At 50.5% G+C, this 17,925-nt stretch overlaps 1 protein-coding gene across 6 annotated transcripts in view; it reads left to right on the top strand.

Moving 5' to 3' along the window:
* Anks1a (ankyrin repeat and sterile alpha motif domain containing 1A) overlaps positions 1–17,925 on the top strand; it is a 155,173-nt gene that overhangs the window by 60,162 nt on the left and 77,086 nt on the right. For 4 of the 6 annotated variants that reach the window (XM_021185968.3, XM_021185971.3, XM_021185969.3 and 1 more), the window contains exons 2-6: positions 5,636–5,716; positions 7,286–7,442; positions 9,254–9,316; positions 16,455–16,751; positions 17,638–17,713. In XM_021185968.3, coding sequence (XP_021041627.1) covers positions 5,636–5,716; positions 7,286–7,442; positions 9,254–9,316; positions 16,455–16,751; positions 17,638–17,713 — 674 coding nt within the window. The remainder of the gene's footprint in view (positions 1–5,635; positions 5,717–7,285; positions 7,443–9,253; positions 9,317–16,454; positions 16,752–17,637; positions 17,714–17,925) is intronic. The other 2 variants (XM_021185970.3, XM_021185973.3) reach the window with 1 other exon arrangement.

The following is a 17,925-nucleotide window of genomic DNA, read 5'->3' as shown; positions in this document are numbered from 1 at the left end:
CCGCCCCCACCTCCATTAGACTCACTGTGTTTGTGGGTGAGCAGCCTTTGGGACTCGCTGCTTGAGGACAGCCGCAGGGAGGAAGACTAGGATTTGTAAATAGCTCTTTTCTTGAGCTGCCAAAAAGGAAGAGCGTTGGGTGGAGAGGATGTGACTGCCATCCTGTCCAGAGCTAAAATCCAAACAGGGAGGTCATAGGTCTCCTTCCCATAGTGGAGTTCATTTGCTTGGTCTCTTCCCTGGACCCCAAAATCTTTAGGTCAGAGAAAAATAGCTGGGGAGGCTGGGGGTGCGCCATGTCCTTGTCAACTGCTGGGGTTTTGAGGGAGTGTGATGCTGGTGTAATCACCGCTGCAGTCCTGCTGGGGGCTGTTGCTCTTGGTGTAGTAGGAGGTAGTCAGCGCCTGTTGGGTTGCTGAGCTAGCGAGGCTGCTTCTTGCTACTTCCCATCTCCCTTACGGCATTTCTGTAAGAACCAAAAGCACTCTGAAGGGGTGCCAAGGGCTGCCTAACTGTTGCTTCCAGCCTCTCATTGACCTGGCTTGTGACTCGCTTTTAGATGCTAATGGGATGTTTTATACTAGACTCCCTTGTAGGAGCCCCCTCTTTCCTTGATTTTTCACATCATTTCCTTTCTATCCTCCTGTTATCAAGTACAGTTAGGCAAGCTGGTTTTGGAAATGGAAGGAGTGGAGGGGTCCAGGCTTCATGGTGGACAGGGTCAGCATGTGCTTCGGGCTTACTGTCTGGCCTTCTTCACCTTGTTTGTCAATGACAGAATAGCTCCAATGTCAAATCACAGATGTCTCACACTTTCCATTTCCTGTTAACTCACTTAACTGCCAAGTATGAAGCACGTGGAAGTATGAAGTGCATTTCCAGTGTCTCGAAATGTACGTGTTGTAGAAGGACTCACAAAGCTCCTCCCTCACGGTAACACTTCAGACGCTGCATCTGAGTGAATCTGTACGGTGCTTGTGCCTGGCACATTACATTCAGTGTATGGCCCTCCAGATTCGTTTATTCTGTTGCAAATGATGGGATTTCCCTTCCTTTTCAAGGGTGAGTAATATTCTACTTTCTTTTCCTGCTCACCAGTTAAAGGACCCTCCTGCCGATTCTGGGTCTTGGCTACTATAACACAGCCCTAAGTGTGGGCATGCTCATCGCTCTCCGGTCATTGCTTTGGGTAGATGTTCATACAAGGTAGTGGTTGCTGGATCATGGCGCCCCCATGTTGCTTTCTGTGAGGCTGAGTTCACATTCCCAGCAGCAGTGTCGAGGCCGTGCTTGACGTCCTTAACAGCTCCTACCTTTCATCTTTTGCAGTGGCTGTTCTGACAGACATGCAGTAAAGTCAAGTAGGTTTCAGTGAGCTGAAAGCATGTGAGAGGTGGACCTCGCTGAAATATGCGTGCCCCGTCTTAGAAATGCACAGGACGCACATGCTCTGAGAGTGTGTGGGCGCAGACAAGTGCTCACCAGGAACTGCTCTTAGTGGTGGCCTGGAGACACTGTAGAGTGCTGAGCACTGCCTCCATGCATTTCCTTAAGACTTAGTGACATAGGGTAGTTCTCATCTCCCCATTGACCATTTGTAAGTCTTGAATAAAATAGCCCGGTATCCCAGCTTCAAGGGGGTGGGAGGCAGAAGCAGAGTGATCAGGGGTTCAGTTCATTCTGGGCGGAGTGAGGCTCTCTCTGTAAAGACATGTTTCCCTGCCCTCTGCCCATCTTTAGATCAGTTTGTTTCCTCACAGTCAGCCGCATCCTCCTGTTTATGTTAGCATTGTCTCAGGTGCAGTGTGCAGGTGCAGGCGCTTTCTCCCTCACCTAGGGTTCTTCTCTGCAGGTTGTTTCCATGGCTGCTCAGGCCCCCAGCAGGCTGTTAGGAACACCTCTGCCTCCCTGTGTCCCTTCTTCCCATAAAAGCCCTGACGTGAGAGCACAGTGTGACTGTCTTCGTTCTGAGTGCCATGGTCACTGGAGGCATGGAGGCAGTGCTCAGCACTCTACAGTGTCTCCAGGCCACCACTAAGAGCAGTTCCTGGTGAGCACTTGTCTGCGCCCACACACTCTCAGAGCATGTGCGTCCTGTGCATTTCTAAGACGGGGCACACATATTTCAGCGAGGTCCACCTCTCACATGCTTTCAGCTCACTGCGCTCATGTCAGAGCATAGGGGCCCAGCTTTCCTCTCTGCATCGTTACTGGCTGTGTCGTACTTCGTTTTGTGGGTGGATGTACTGGCATCCCCACTGCTTGCCTACGATGTGCTTGGGCATGTAGACTCTTCCTCTGCTGGTAAATCTGTGCGCATGTACAAATGTTTCCATTGGACAGTTGCCTGGAAGTGGAGTTGCTGGCTCAAAGTGAATGCTATTTTTGGTTTTGATAAATGCTGCCAAATTGTCTTCCCAAAGGACCTTACTAACTTAAACTTATACCAGTTGTCCTACTTGGGATTTTACTTCTGTGAACAGACACCATGACCAAGGCAACTCTTATAAGGATAACAGTTTAATTGGGGCTGGCTTACAGATTCAGAGGTTCAGTCCATTATCATCAAGGTAGGAACATGACAGCATCCAGGCAGGCATGGTGCAGGAGGAGCTGAGAGTTCTCCATCTTCATTTAAGACTGCTAGCAGAATACTGGCTTCCAGGCAGCTAGGGTGAGGGTCTTAAAGTCCACACCCCACAGTGACACACCACTTCAACAAGGCCACACCTCCTAACAGTGCCACTCCCTGGACCTAGCATGTTCATACCACCACAGCAGTGGTGTGTTTGCCTTCAAACACTTGATAATCTCATTCTACTCTGTTGATCTGATAGGCAGAAAATCAGACATAACAGGTATACCCTGTCGTCTTTTTGGCTGTATCGACTTTCTACCTTTCAGGACTAGCTCATCAAGGGGCTAAGGAGACAGCTCAAGTCAGTAAAATGTTTGGCTGTGCAATCATGAGGCCCTGTATTCAGTACCCAGTGCCCACACAGAAGCTGGGTGTGGTGACACACATTATAATCCCAGTGGGTAGGATTGGCAGGCAGCTCGAGGGGGCTTGCTGGCCAGCCCATCTAGCCAACACGGAAGGTTGGCCTCTGTGGCTCCCTCCATGAATTTCTCAGAAAGCCAAATGTGACTGTTCATGTGCTTGGGGGGTGGAGGTGGGCCTGCGAGCTTGAGGCCAGCCTGGATGCATAATACCCCACCCCAAAACAAGAAAGCAAAGGAGAAAAAAAATGTCCATTGGATACTTAGGTGTGAGGTCGTTCCTTACTCTGTAGGGCTGGGTTGATTCGTGAGGCATGAGGGCTTCCGTCCTGTCACTTCATTGGCCTTCAGGATGTTTGGAGGGGCAGTGGGGTGGCAGAGCAAAGACAGTGCTTGTTCTGGAGCCCAAGGAGAGAAGCATCCCTACAACTGTCCTCTGACCTCTGCAGATGGCTGTGGTACACATACCCTGACCTACAATTCAGTTAACGATGTTTTAAAGGTTCAGGCAAAGGATGAAATGAACTCAGCTGCCAGTCCAGTGTCCTGATCATTGCTTCTTACAGGTTCTTTCTCAACAAAACCTACTGTATTTATGATTTTGGTTGTTGTTTACGCTTGCTATGGTCTCTTCTCTGTCTTATTCGGAGGGGTGGTAGGGTGATGGATGGCTCTGCTGGTGCAGTAGTTATGATGGGGCTTGTTTCCAAAGTGTTCCAGTAGCCGTGCTGCTACAAGCCACACCCAGGCTTGAAGGCGGTGCACCTAGACCATTGCACTGTGGAGTCCCAAGTCCCAAATAACGATTGGATAAGGAGGTGCTCACTGGTTAAGAACATCGGATGCTCTTACAGAGAACCTGTGTTCAGTTCCCAGATACACGTGGTATCTCACAACCACCATAACTTCAGTTCCACAGAACTTGATACTCTGTGAGTGCCTACTCATGGACCTTCCTAGATCCATGCAGGCAAGACACGCATACACATAAAACAACTCTAAGACAACCAGAATGTGATCTGCTGGTGTTAATGAGTAGGCAGCACTGAGATTATCCAGTTACTGTGGCACTGAAAGGCAGAACCTTTGGAGGGGCCTCACAGACACAGACGTGAAAATTCAAGTGTTGGGTTCTGAGTAGACAGAGCCACACAGTGTGTACCAGCCAGGTCCTCACAGGTGGCAACAGATAAGGTCACCCCAAGAACGAGAGCAGCTTAATATAGAAGCTGTAACAACCATGTGTTGAAGTCATCCAGCATGAAAGCTGGTTATTTTTATAGCTGCAGAAAATGCATTTTAATTAAACAACTATTCCTGATAACACTTTAAAGACAAAAGAGTGGGATATAGCTCAGTGACAGCTTGACTGAGACTCTGGGCTTGATCCCTAAAACCATAAAAAGTTAAATGTTTTTAATGTTTTAAGACAGGTTGTGTACCTCCAACCGCCAGTACTGGCGGGATCAGAGACAACCGAGGCGGACTCTGATTTTGTTAAGTCGGAATTAGGGCTTTGCAAGTCGAATGTTTCCCTATTATGGTGTTTCTCTTGGGGGATCAGACCTGCAAGCTATAGATTTTGTCAGTGTACGAAGACACCCGTGGATAAGATGGACTGGTTTACCAGTGTCCACCAGAGACTGACTCAGGAATCTCTCATGGAAAAATGATATGTATTAACTGGACGCTGCCCGCACATGCTCCCAGGTGTTGGTAACCACCTTTTGGTTGCTCATGATTAATAAGGTGTGACTGGGGTGCAAACAGGTCTTTGTTTCTGTTGTTTTCTTTTCTTTTGCTTTTGAGACAAAGTCTCTATGTAGCCTCGGCTATCCTGGAACTCACCATATAGACCAAGCTGGCTTTGAACTCAAGATATCCACTTGCCTCTGCCTCTGCCTCTCCGCCTCTCCGCCTCTCCGCCTCTCTCTGCCCCTCTCTGCCCCTCTCTGCCCCTCAGCCCCCTCTGCCCCTCTGCCCCTCTGCCTCTTAGTATTGAGATCAAAGGTGTGTGTCACTATGCTTGGCCTTCTGCAACCAGATTTGAGACTGTATTGTTTGGGTTGCAGTGATAGACAAAGGGCTGTGCATGTTCAGCAGAGGTGCATCTTCATGCCTGTTTCAGGCTACAGTAGTTGAGCCTGTTACTGCAGATCCACTCCTCCCTTAAGCCAACTGTGGTTTTGAAGGAAGGAGACACAATCTGGTTTGTGTCTCAGCTCAATGTATCCTAGTGTGTTTTTGACAGTCAGGTGCTGCTTTGGTCTGTGATCTGTACTGAGGTAGCTCCTGGCTTCACTCATCAGAACGGAGTGGTGCTCGCACCCATGCCTGGCTGGGTTGTTTGGTTTTGTGCTGTTTGGGTGACATCTGGGTTGGTTGGGAGTATTCAGAGGGCTAAGTTCCAAACTGAGTAAATGATGCAGCCCAGGTGGGCCAGCAGAGGTGGAACTGGCCCCTGGGTGACAGTATGGCCTTCACATAGGCTTGAATCTCCTCTAGGTGGTGTGCACCCGCTGTCTGCACGAGTAGTCTTCGGACGCCTCTGGTTTGGTTATTTACTACACCATATGCCAGCCGTCTCTGACCTGGCTGTGACTTCAGCCTTTAAAATCTCTCTCTGTCCTTTCAGCATGTGGAGAGGGCCGAACGTGAACTGCGTAGATAGCACCGGCTACACGCCGCTACACCACGCTGCTTTGAATGGACACAGGTAAGTACCAGGGGCTCCTCCCTGCCCACCCTGCGGAGCCCAGCTCAGGAGTCTCCATCTCCTATGAGGCTGCCTAGTCGAGGCACTGCGCACAGAGAGAAGCAGACAGCACAGTGTGGGCAGAGACCTGGTTTCTCTTCTGTGAACCATGATGCTCCATTTCTACCCCCAGCCCCAGAGAAGTCTTAGACAGAAGTGAATTTCACCTTCTCTCCTGGAGGCCCTTCCTGTGGAGGGCTCTAGCATCACACACGCCATGCCGGGACTGTGATGAGCCCACTCAGGATGGCAGAGCACACAGACACTGGCACCGCATTGTGTCCACCCCGGTGAACCCAGGAGGTGGAAGGCCTCTTAAGTCTGAGGAGGCCATCAGAACTTGAGTGGGAAGGTGGTGTGAGAGCTTCCTGGAGAAGCTGGGCTCCGGGGAGCAGAGAGTCATCAGTGGACCGACGCCCGAGGCTCAGCGCAGCACAGGCAGAAGTCATGGGGCACGAAGTGGGTTTGCCCAGATGCGGAAGAACAGAAACCAGGGGGACAGGAAAAATAGTGTGCCGAGTGGGAAGCAGAGTCCAAAGGGGAAGAGCTGCATGGGTGTGGCCTAGTGAGCCCAAGCCATGAACCCCTCATTTTACATTGTAATGAGCAAGGAATGGGCCCACCCCACCTTTCAGGATTCTGTTACTTGTCCAGTTTGTGGTCAAGCTGAAGGCCCACCATGCAGGGTCCACCGTGAGAGTTTGCTCCAGCGTTGACCTTTTCTCAGTTTGGAGCATGAACACTGTGTCTTTTCTAAAACAACCCTAAAGGTAAAATCCAGGGCCAGGATGATGGGCCAGCAGATAAAGCACTTGCTGTGTTCCAGGTGACCTGAGTTTGATCCCTTGGACCCACAAGGTAGATGTAGAGAAATGGCTTCCAAAGATTATCTGACTTCTGCGTGTGTGCACACAAAGTAAAAAAAAAAAAAAAATACACTGAGAACCCTCTCAAGTAGTCTGGAAAGTCTGAATTAATGTGAACCCTCAACTCTAAGTTTGTTAGCCAGGCTCCTCCCCAGGGCCTGTCTGTGTCCACAGGGCGGGTTTTCATTGGCTTGTGTGCCTGGGGATAATTACACGTGCGTGTCCACTTCATTAGCAGTGTGGACCCTCTGTGTGTCTGATGTCTGTGACATTGATTTTGCTCTGTCCTCTTTCAGCTCCCACACCCAAGGCATTGGAGTAGGTAGCAAAGGGACCTCACCTGTCTGGTGTAACCGCCTTTATGTAAATTCTACCCCTGCATGCTAAATAAGTATCCCAAGGTGGGGAGTAATGCACAGTTCAGACAAGGGGTCCAGACATTTTCAAAGTTACAGGACATAGATGGATTATCAAAAAAGGGAGGTGAGTCACTGGTCATGGTGAGTCAGCCACCTAGCAGCCACATGCTAGCTGTGGACATTAGAGGGAGAAGCCCAGGCAGTGACCTCAGGGGAGGCTAGCCATCGAGAGGCGGGGTCAGAAAGCAGTTTGCGGTACACGCATGGGAAGACCCACGAGCTCATGAATGGCTTTTGCTTTCTAGGGATGTGGTCGAGGTCCTTCTAAGGAACGACGCACTGACCAACGTTGCTGACTCTAAAGGCTGCTACCCGCTGCACTTGGCAGCGTGGAAAGGAGACGCCCAGATAGTACGTCTGCTCATCCAGCAAGGGCCCTCGCACACCAGAGTCAACGAACAGGTCGGGAGAGTGAGAGTGACCTCCCTCTGCACGCCCTGGCCTCATGCACTCAGGGTTCCTCTGCTCCCTAGACATGACCTCTCTCCCTCATCAGGAGGAGTGGGGGCCATGTTCTGGAGGCTGCATCTTGTTTGTCTGTTTTCCCTCATCAGGAGGAGTGGGGGACCATGTTCTGGAGGCTGCATCTTGTTTGTCTGTTTTTTGTTTTCAAGACAGAGTTTCTCTGTGCAGCCCTGGCTGTTCTGGAACTTACTCTGTAGACCAGACTGGCCTTGAACCCAACAGATCCACCTGCCTCTGCCTCCCAAGTGCTGGGATTAAAGGCATGCGCCACCTTGTCCAGCAGGAGGATACATTTTTGTGCAGTTGACTCATGAAGATTTGTACTAAAATTTCATACACATGCATGCACACACACACACACACACACACACACACACACACACACACACACAGAGACTCACAGTATAAAAGTTGATGCAAATCTTTTGAAATTATGTAGAGTTAGTTTTAAACCGGAGAGATTACATAATTATAATTTCTGCTTATGCCATCAACATGCAGCGAGCACAGCTTGCCAGCATTAGTCAGTGCTGTGTGAGCGATCCTGTTACTTTACAGACATCACAATGCGCAGAGCTGAAAGAATTTGTGCTGATGCTGAAAAAAATCCTACAGATGCGGGTCAGAGTGATCCAGTGGTATGGAGATCACTTCCTGTGTCCTCCAACACCACTCTGAGGGCAAGCATATGCCGAAAAGGAAAGAGAGAAGAGAACCACCCAAAACCTCACAAGGCCTCTGCACTTGAGTGCTCTTGGGATAGCCTCTCTGTTCCCTGGAGACATGTTCAGTGACAAAGTTTCCTGGGATGTCCATATCTGGGCTTTGGCCCCGCTGCTTTGGCTGCACTAAGCTGCTCCTGAGTGAGTGCAGGGCTGTCCCCGTCAGGACACAGCCCCAGAGGCCTGCTCCTCTCTGTAGAGTAGATGCGGTTCATCCTCAGAACTTGGGACACCACCCGGCAAGTCCACTCACCAGCAAGACCCACACAGGTTTCCACTGAGCTACCAGAGGGACACCACCCGGGTCCCAGAGGCCTCCATTTGGAGACTGGGTGTAGGCAGTGGTCAGTCAGTCCTGCATTCCTGCATGGGTGGGCTTCCAGGTAGGTGAGCAGCAGCTACTCAGACTGTCAGCGAGGATGCCTGTGTGCCGGGGTGGTGGTGGTCTTAGACTTGCCTTCTTAGCGCCTAAGTGTGATTCTCCTGATTGAAGCTGCAGCCTTCTCTCTGAAAAAAGCACACAGAGAAGCTTGCTTGGAACTAATACTCTTCAGTTTTGGAAAATGGCCACCTGCTGAAATCCTCACCTCAGCCATTTCAGCCATCATGTCTAACCCTATCTTCACCCACTTTTGCCTTGAGACATGGCTGCTTGGGGTTTTGAGCCACTTGGGTGTGCTAGCTTGTCTTGTTCACAGCTGCCTCTAGCCTGGAGTAGTCCAGGATAGGAAGGTGGTGGCCCAGTGCTTGAACACTGCAGGCAGCGGCTGGGCAGGCTGTCCAAAGAACCTGGAAGAGCACATTGAATCCAGGCAGCCGTGAGCACCGCATTGGCTTTGAAGCCACTAATGGCTGCAGAGGATGTGTGGATGCAACAGCCTCCCTGGAGCTGCTCTCGCTAGCTCGCTCTGTCAGCTGCCCGAGCTCAGATCTAGGTTGTCCTAACATTGGGCCACAGGGCTAGTATTGCTTTGAGATATTTCGTCCGCTTTGTCATCACTTTGTCTTTTCCTCTCCTTTTTGTAGAATGCTCTTGAGATCAAAGAACTCAAAAAGTACGGCCCCTTTGACCCTTATATCAATGCCAAGGTGTGTACCTCACGGCCAGGACCCCCATGTCGTCTTGCATCTCTCCATGCTGCCCTTCCACTGTGGCCCTCTGTCCTTCTCCTTGGGCTCCTCTTCATCACCCTCGAGCTGCCTGCTTCGCCTGCTTCAGCCCATCTGCTTTTGGCTTGTCTAGGGAAACCACAACACTGTGGGCCGAGGCCTTAGCTTTAAAACTGTGCAATCCTGGAAAGGTTGGGACCATCTGATGCAGCAAGAGTAGGAAGTAGAACCACACCGTAAGCCTACTGTATGTTTGCAACTTGTATAGTCCTAAGAGGGCCATCAAACAAATCAACTGGCATTTCAATAAGCACAGAAAATGATCGCTGCTTGGAATCAAAGCCTTCTCCTTTTCCTCTGTTCTCCAGATGTCTTTGGAAGTAGGATCTTGCCTTTCAGGTTTCCGTAGCTATGGTGGTGATGTGGGGGACAAGACTTGGGTGACCTCATGCTGTTCTCTCAGAAGCTGCTGCAGTTGCAGCCCTCTCTTCCTGGTGTGTGCCTCTCCGCAGGGTGCTTCCTGGCCAAGCCAGTCTCCAGCATCTCTTCTCTTTCTGCCCTGTTGGTCCTGGAGGGCTCTGAATCAGGAGCTGCAGAGCACCGGCCTGGTGACTGGGCAGCAGTGGTTTGCTGGACCTACCTGGACAGCCACTGTCTCACCAGGAGGCATCTCCATAAAGAGGCAGGGCTTAGTAGTTGGTGGGTGTGGCTTCTTGGTAATCTGTGTTTTACTCGATGAATTTTAGGCTGATGTGCATGTACATGCTTTTTTCCCTCTTTGTCTCTGTCTCTCCCTTCTGTCTGTCTGTCTGTCTGCTCCCCCATGTCCATGTGTATGAGTGGTGTGTGTGTGTGTGTGTGTGTGTGTGTGTGTGTGTGTGTGTGTAGGGAGAAGGCCAGAGGTCAATGTTTAACATCTTCCTCAATCTCTCTCTACTGTAATTTTTGAGGAGGGGCTCTCACTGAGGCTGGAACTTGCTGATTGGCTAGACTGGCTGGCATTGAGTCCCCAGGACCCCCTCCCTAGTGCTGGAGTGCTCACTGCCATGTTGTGACTTAGACATGGATGCTGGAGATCCCAGTTTGCACCCCTGTATTTGTGGCCAGGCTCTCCCAGCCGAGCTGTCTCCCCAGTTCGGAAGCTGCTCTCTGGCCTAGACACTAATTGTCCTGGTCCGTGCTCTGTGCTTGCTCAGAATGCGGCCGTCCCAGGCAAAGGAAGCACACGGGGCTTCTAGTGTTTGCACTCGACAGGGATGCCATTGCTTTCTGTGTCTCCTGGGCTGGTTTCAGAGGCCTTGGAGAAGACAGTAACTGGTAGAGCAGCATGAGACAACTGAGCTGAGAGCGGAGACTTGCTAGCCAGGCTGTCAGCCCGAGTAAGCCATGTTCTCTTTGAGCCTTGGTTTCCTCTGTTATAAACTGGGATGTTACCAGCTTCCCTGCTGGATTGTTTTGAAGTCGCATTCATAAAGGGAAAGTGTCTGGTGGGCAATAGTGTGTTGTGATGACCTGAAGTACCTGCGCTGTTCTAAAGAGGCACTGTGTAATCAGTTTCCAGGGCTGGTGGGTGTGTAGAAAGCAGCCCAGTGTGCTCGGGCTTTGGTGGGGCCAGATTGGTTTTTAACGCTTGGACAAAAGGCTGGGCCTCTGGTTCTTGAAAGTACTTTCCCTGTTGAAAGACCCACAGCGTGAGGACTCCCCCACGTTCTGACTCAGGAGAGGCGACACCCCAAAATCACCCACAAGAAACGGTCTTGCTGCAAATTGCAAGAGGATTTTTATTCAAGAGCGCTCTTGGGCCCACGGTCATACACCATGCAGGGGTAGAGGACCATGGTGCACTGAGTAGCTGAGTGAGGGGGTATTTAAAGGAAGAAACCACAACTCAAGGAGGTGGGGAGGACGTTGTTGGAAAATACCAAAAATACCAGTTAAGAGTCACAAGGAAGTGCAAAGTCACAAGTGTCAGGTTATCTCTCAAGACAGTTTCTAAGAGCCCCTAAAGGTAGCACATTTGCATTGCAGGTTCTCATAATGGTCAGGGTGGGTCAGGGTGACTTTCTTTGAATGAACACTCTTTGAACCCAGGAAGCGGGTGGGTGGAGGAAGGAATGTCATGTCGCTATCTGTTTTATGACCAGCACCTGGAGCACTAAGCCATAAAGACCACACTTCCAAGCCTGGGCCTAAAAGCCTCGAATTTTGTTTTTACTTTGCTATACTTCTTCATTGTCAGGACAGAGAAGTAAGAGTGCAGGTCAGGGGGCTTCTGCCTGGTGATGTCCTGCGCCTGCTTCCCTTGAGGGATGCAGACAGCACCAAGGGCCAGGCTGTGTGCACTGAGGCCATGAGCCCTTCTGGAGTCAACTTGGTCTCACAAGCCTAGGCTTTGTCCTGACTGAGTGGGGTTTGACCAGCCTGGCTCATAGCTAGAAATTGCTTTACTAAAGCATCTGTGAATGCTACAACCCGCTTGGCTCAGGTACAAGCTTAGAAGTCTCAGGCACCATTTGGGGGACATTTGGATCTCCCAAGCTCTCCTGATCTTGTTCAGCACCTTTCCTTTCAACCAGTAGTCATAAGCCCGGAAAAATGAAAATCAGCCATGGCTATAGTGGACCTGTGGGAACCGTGCACCCCAGCTTCTGCTCAGTGTGGCTGTCACAAAGCAAACAGCACAGTCAGACCTGTTTTACAGTAGACCAGGTTTCTGACCATTCATGTCCCAGAGCTGGAAGAACCTTGAATTTGACCTGACTGCATCAGAAGCACCAGCAGCCACTGAAGGGAATTTCAGCTCGCACAGCCAAAGCTGTGGGCTGCAGTATGCTCTTCTTGTGCACAGCTGGAAACCTTCTACCCTCTGCTTTTCTCTTTCCATGGCAGCTGTGGCCATGGCTGGCGATGTATTTGAGAAAGCTGTTGATGTCTTGGCTCTAAAAACTTAGATTTAGTATTAACCAGCTTTTCAATGGAAATTAGAGAACAAAGACATTCCCTTAGAAAGGTGAGCATTGTGGGGCTCACCTGTAATCCTGGCCTGCAGGCTGAGGCCGAAGAATTCCTCAAAGTCTGAGGCTAGCCTAGGCTTCCTGGTGAGTGCAGGCTAGCCAGGGAGTGTCATAGAACCTTGTCTGAAAACAGCTTGGAGACCTGAGTGATACAGTCACTAAATTCAGAAAATTAAAGGTTGATGGCTAGTATTTCCTTGCCACTTGTCCTCATAGTAGGTAGTCATTCATTTCTTTTTTTTAAAAAAAAATATTTATTTTATTTATATGAGTATGCTGTTGCTGTTGTTATGCACACCAGAAGAGGGCATCAGATCCCATTACAGATGGTTGTGAGCCACCATATGGTTGCTGGGAATTGAACTCAGGACCTGTGGAAGAGCAGTCAGTGTTCTTAACCACTGAGCCATCTCTCCAGCCCAGTCACTTTTCTCCTTCCCCTTCCTCCTCCTTCTCTCTCTCCTTTCTGCATCCCCATCCCCACTACCTGTCATTCTTACCACCCATCAATCATGACACTGTTGCTCTCATGGTTAGGTTCAGGCTACACACATTGCATGGGAATGCCATAGAAGTGACACTTTCTGAGCATGTGGCTGTCTCCTTGATGACAGTGGTTTCCTCTGGAGGGCATGGGACTGAAGGTGCATCTCAGGAATCTGCTAGGCAAGCATCTACCGCTGAGTAAAATGCCCAGCCCTTGTGTCGAGACAAGTTCCCACTGTGAAGTTCAGGCTGGCCTTGAACTCACAAACTTACGAGTCTCCATCCTCCTACCTCAGACTCTTGACTGCTGGGATTATAGATGTGTCCTACCATGCGTTCTTAGACTCTTTAACAGCTTTCCTGGCCAAAGCTGAAGTTGGGCAGGTTGCCAATTATTTTTAAGCCCTACATAGTTCCTAAATGAATCTGTCTGAGGTGTACTGGTCTGAGCCAACTTCCTACCTGGAGGGAGCCCTCACTCTGTTACCTGAACAGATGGCCCTTCCTTTTTATTTCTATATTTTTCCTAATAACAAATGAAACTAATTACTGCTGGGCACCTGTTCCTGGGCTGCTGGTTACAGTTTCTTTTTTTTTTTTTTTTTTTTTTTTGGTTTTTCGAGACAGGGTTTCTCTGTGTAGCCTTGGCTGTCCTGAACTCACTTTGTAGACCAGGCTGACCTCGAACTCAGAAATCCGCCTGCCTCTGCCTCCCAAGTGCTGGGATTAAAGGCGTGTGCCACCACGCCCAGCTTGTGTTATAGTTTCTTCTGTTGGACTGGAGTGTCTGTCTACACTGTGCACTTTGGTCCAAGTTCTGCACTGCAGGAGGGAGCTGATCTCTTCCTTGCCATCTGGGGTCAGGCTTCTCTTTCCTGGTATCTTAGCACAGTTTTGTCGTTCTTCCTGCTGATGATTCTAGAACCTTCATCACAGTGCAGAGAGTGATAGCTTTGGCTCCTTCAAGTGGGCCTCTGTCCACAGGGCATGCCTGGGCCTGACTGTAACTAGATACTCTCGGCAGGGTCGAGAAGATGACCATGGACATGTTTCTGTATGGTTTTGGGTTTTTGTTTTTTTTCTCACTGGTGAATTTGTATATTTGTGAATCACATATATGGAGTTCAGTGGAGCCTGCAGAAAGGAATAGTCTGTTTATCTTAGACATGCTGAGTATAGCAGAGAAAAATTTACTCTCAGCAAGTAAGAATGGAGGGTTTGTGAAAGACTTTTGTATCAAGTTCAAGGCTGGCTTGGACCACATGGCCTTCCCCCACAGTTCAGAATCTCAGTAAGCTGGTTGCCACAACGTTGTTCAGAAGGGGAGAAAGGAGGGATGTCCATAGCTGGTGATCCCTATCTGTGCCTCTCGATGGGTTTACTGCCCCTCAGAGAACTCCTTAAGCAGACAGCTGTCAGCTCCAAGAGGAAACCGGAGAGCGTGTGGTGGCCAGTGCTCAGCCATGGTGATGTGGTCACCACAGACAACTCAAGAAAGCTAACCACCAGCCCATGTCTAGCAAAATCAATACACTCTCAGAAGCTTGCCCACTGTGCCAGGGAAGTGTGGTCAGATAGTGTTGAACGCCAGGCAGGCCATGTGCCAGTGCTGACCAAGATTGTGCCCAGCAGGACAACTTTGGCCAGCTGTCTTCATCCTAGTAAGAGCCAGAGGGCCAATGAAAACAAATAAACAAACCTAAGCATACTTCCTGTGTCTTTCTGCTTCATTGTTTTGCTGGGATACACTGGGGACTAAACCCGGGGCCTCTTGTGTGCTACCAGGTGTTCTGCCACTGAGCCATATTTCCAGCGTGTTCTTTATATTTCTGTCTCCCCTCTCTCCCTTCCTCGATGGACACTTTAGTTTTTGCAGCTTTATGATTTTTTTAGTCCCTGAGTCCTATGTTTTACAAAACCTAGGAGAGAGAATTCTGGATGTTGGGAGGCACCGTGGCTGTAATGGTTTGCTTCATAGTCAACAAGTATGGAGTGAATGGAGTTTTAATGAGAGTCAGCTGACTTCTTGGACCTGGTCGCCATGCACAAGTTGAGGTAGAAAACTCAGAGACTCCTCGTAACCATCTTTGGGTTGCACCCTCCAGAAAGCTCCCACCAGCTCAGTTGACAGAGCTTGTTTTGTCTCAAGGATGTGAGGTGACAGCCCTGAGTTTGCACAGGGGCCTTGGGCCCTTGCTTGGTAGAAGATGGGCATGACCACTGGGCACGGACAGCCCAACGAATTTGCTTTCCATGCAGAGTTTGCCCTTCCTCCAGACCTCCAGGTTCCTTCTCTGGGCCTGCGGAGGCCACAGAAGGCTGAGTTTCATGGCTGCTCTGGCTGACTGTGCTGGCACTCTGGTTCCTCCATCCGGATCCTGTTTATTGTGTGCGTTTATCTCTGCGTGTGCCCCCACTGCAACTTCTTCTGCTCTTGTTTGGGTTTTAAACATTTCTTCACTGTCACTGGCTGCTTGGGGCCTTGGTCCCAGCAGCTCTGGTTCTTTCTCACTCATTTTCATGTAGCTGGGAAACAAACAAACAAAATGAAAACAACAAAATGAGTCAAAAGCAGATGGGATTGATGCACATGTGGGTAACTCCTTGTCTGCTCCTTTTAATGTTACTAACAGTTAAACCAACTGTAGATATAGTTAAGTTTTAACTTGTGGCTACTGGAAGGTGCACAGTATTGACTCAGGATGGGTGCTCTTAAGCTGTCCCAAAGTATGGGAACTGGGTAAACTGAGGACTCACCCGTGCTCTGTAGAGCACTGTCTGCTTCAGTCACATGCCGTCAGTCTCAGTAGAGAACATAATGGAAATGGCTCACACTCTGTGACAGCTGAAAAGCACAGTGCTCTCTGATTCTACCCCAGACCCTATGTTCTTGGGACTCAATTGGCATCAGGGGCCCTCAGTCTAATGGAGGGCCATGCCACATTGGAATATTTTGCACCTTTCACACCAAGCATCCCAGGACTGTCCCATTCGTACATGAGAAGGCCTTCCCCATGCCCGCTGTCTCAAGCACTGGCCCATGCTCCCCTCTGCGGTAAGCATGGGACAGGATAGGGTCCCTGTTTCCCCTAGGCCTGAGCCTGTGCCTTTTTCCTTGGGAATGGCTGCTGGCTGCTACCTTGAGAGTGGTTTGCTGTGCTCTGCTCTGTTGCTCTCCCTGCTGGCTGATTGGTTTGCATGCAAGAAGCTACACAGATGATGACCTCTTCTTGCAAGGCTTGTGTGGAAGGGTATGGATGGCGACCAAGCCCAGAATCAGGACCACGGGGCTGAACAAAAAAACGCTTGTAAAACCAGCTGAAATTTACAGTGAAACAATATCAGTGATACGGCGTCCGTTCATGCCGGGGCTTCTCCCTCAGTGTGGAGACACACCCGTCGGTGAAGGCACCCAGAGACTGCTCCTCTCCTGCAGGGACTGGGGCCAGACGAGGCCAGCAGGAGCCTTCAGGCTGATTGTGAGGGGGTGGCGCCCAGATTTTGGCTGTATGAGTTCCCGAGTATTGCTGCTATTTTTCTCCATTAAATTTCAGTGGTTTTATGGGTGATTATCCCAGCCCTTGCCTCTCTGATACGATCTGCTTGTTAACCCTCAGAACAACGACAACGAGACAGCCCTGCACTGCGCGGCCCAGTACGGCCACACGGAGGTCGTGAAGGCTCTGCTGGAGGAGCTCACGGACCCCACCATGCGCAACAACAAGTTTGAAACGCCCCTGGACTTGGCGGCGCTGTACGGGCGGCTGGAGGTGGTGAAGCTGCTGCTGGGTGCGCACCCCAATCTCCTGAGCTGCAGCACTCGGAAACACACGCCCCTGCACTTGGCAGCAAGGAATGGCCACAAGGCCGTGGTGCAGGTCCTGCTGGACGCCGGCATGGATAGCAACTACCAGGTAGCAAGCCAGACTATGTCCCTTCTGGCGCAAGGGATGCAGTCCCTGGAACAGGCACGAGTACAGAGCTGCTGGGCTGCTGTGTAGCACCTGTCACATCACATCCACATGCTTCCTTCCATGTGTCACCTTGTTCTGCTCTGATGTGTGAGAGGCAGATGCGCTCTGTGGAGCCAGTCAGTGGTTTTGCTTGTTTTTTTTTTTCAGGGTATGAGCTGGTCATTAAACCCTGAAAAGATGTGTTCCTGGGCCATCTCCTAAACAGAAAGGCCCCTCACCTTCCCGCACATACCCCGCACATACCCCGGGGCCACCTTTTTTCACTGCCAAAGCCTCAGATGCCATGTGACTCAGCCCTGCTCTCTGATGGCAGGCATCCTCAGTCAGGGCTTCCATAGGCTTGCAGTTGACTCTCCACTCAGGCCATGAGGTGCTCCGGTTTCCTCTTCCCAGGAAGGTGGCGCTTGCACAAGTTTTACTGGTTAGCCTCCCTCTGAGCAGTGGGAAGTCACGTGTCCCCTGACCTGCGATAGCACACAGAGGTCTTGCTATATGTGGACCTTGGTGGCTTTAGAACCCACACAAGAAACCTCAAAGAGCTCGGCGTGGTGGTGCATGCCTTTAGTCCCAGCACTTGGGAGGCAGAGGCAGGCGGATTTCTGAGTTCGAGGCCAGCCTGGTCTACAGAGTGAGTTCCAGGACAGCCAGGGCTATACAGAGAAACCCTGTCTCGAAAAACCAAAAAAGAAAAAACCTCAGAAAGGTGAAGCACCCCCGGAGGCTCTGCGTAGTTTACCAGCTGTCCCTCCTTATCCATGTCCCGTCTGTCATGTGACACACCAGACTGTTCTCATGACTCGCCGCCGCGCTCTCGTTTGCTTTCCAGACGGAGATGGGCAGTGCTTTGCATGAGGCTGCTTTGTTTGGCAAGACCGATGTGGTGCAAATCCTGCTGGCTGCAGGTGAGGTTGGCAGCGCTGAGTCCGTGTGCCTGCCAGGCGGTGTCTGAGCCCGCGGATGTGTGTGGTCAGTTGTGCGACTCGGTCCTAGAGCGCGGGACTGTTGATAGCCGAGTGAAGAATGCTCGTTGTGCTGCTTGAAAGCTAGGGCTATCCTTGGACTTGACTTCCGAGGCCAGCCCACATACGCTCACTTCCCTGGTCTGTCGTCTGCT

The sequence above is a fragment of the Mus caroli genome, unplaced genomic scaffold, assembly GCF_978045245.1.
Source record: "Mus caroli unplaced genomic scaffold, Mus_caroli_1 scaffold_18, whole genome shotgun sequence".
Classification (NCBI taxonomy): domain Eukaryota; kingdom Metazoa; phylum Chordata; class Mammalia; order Rodentia; family Muridae; genus Mus; species Mus caroli.
Note: the sequence above shows the minus strand (reverse complement) of the source record. Positions and strands in the feature narration are given on the sequence as shown.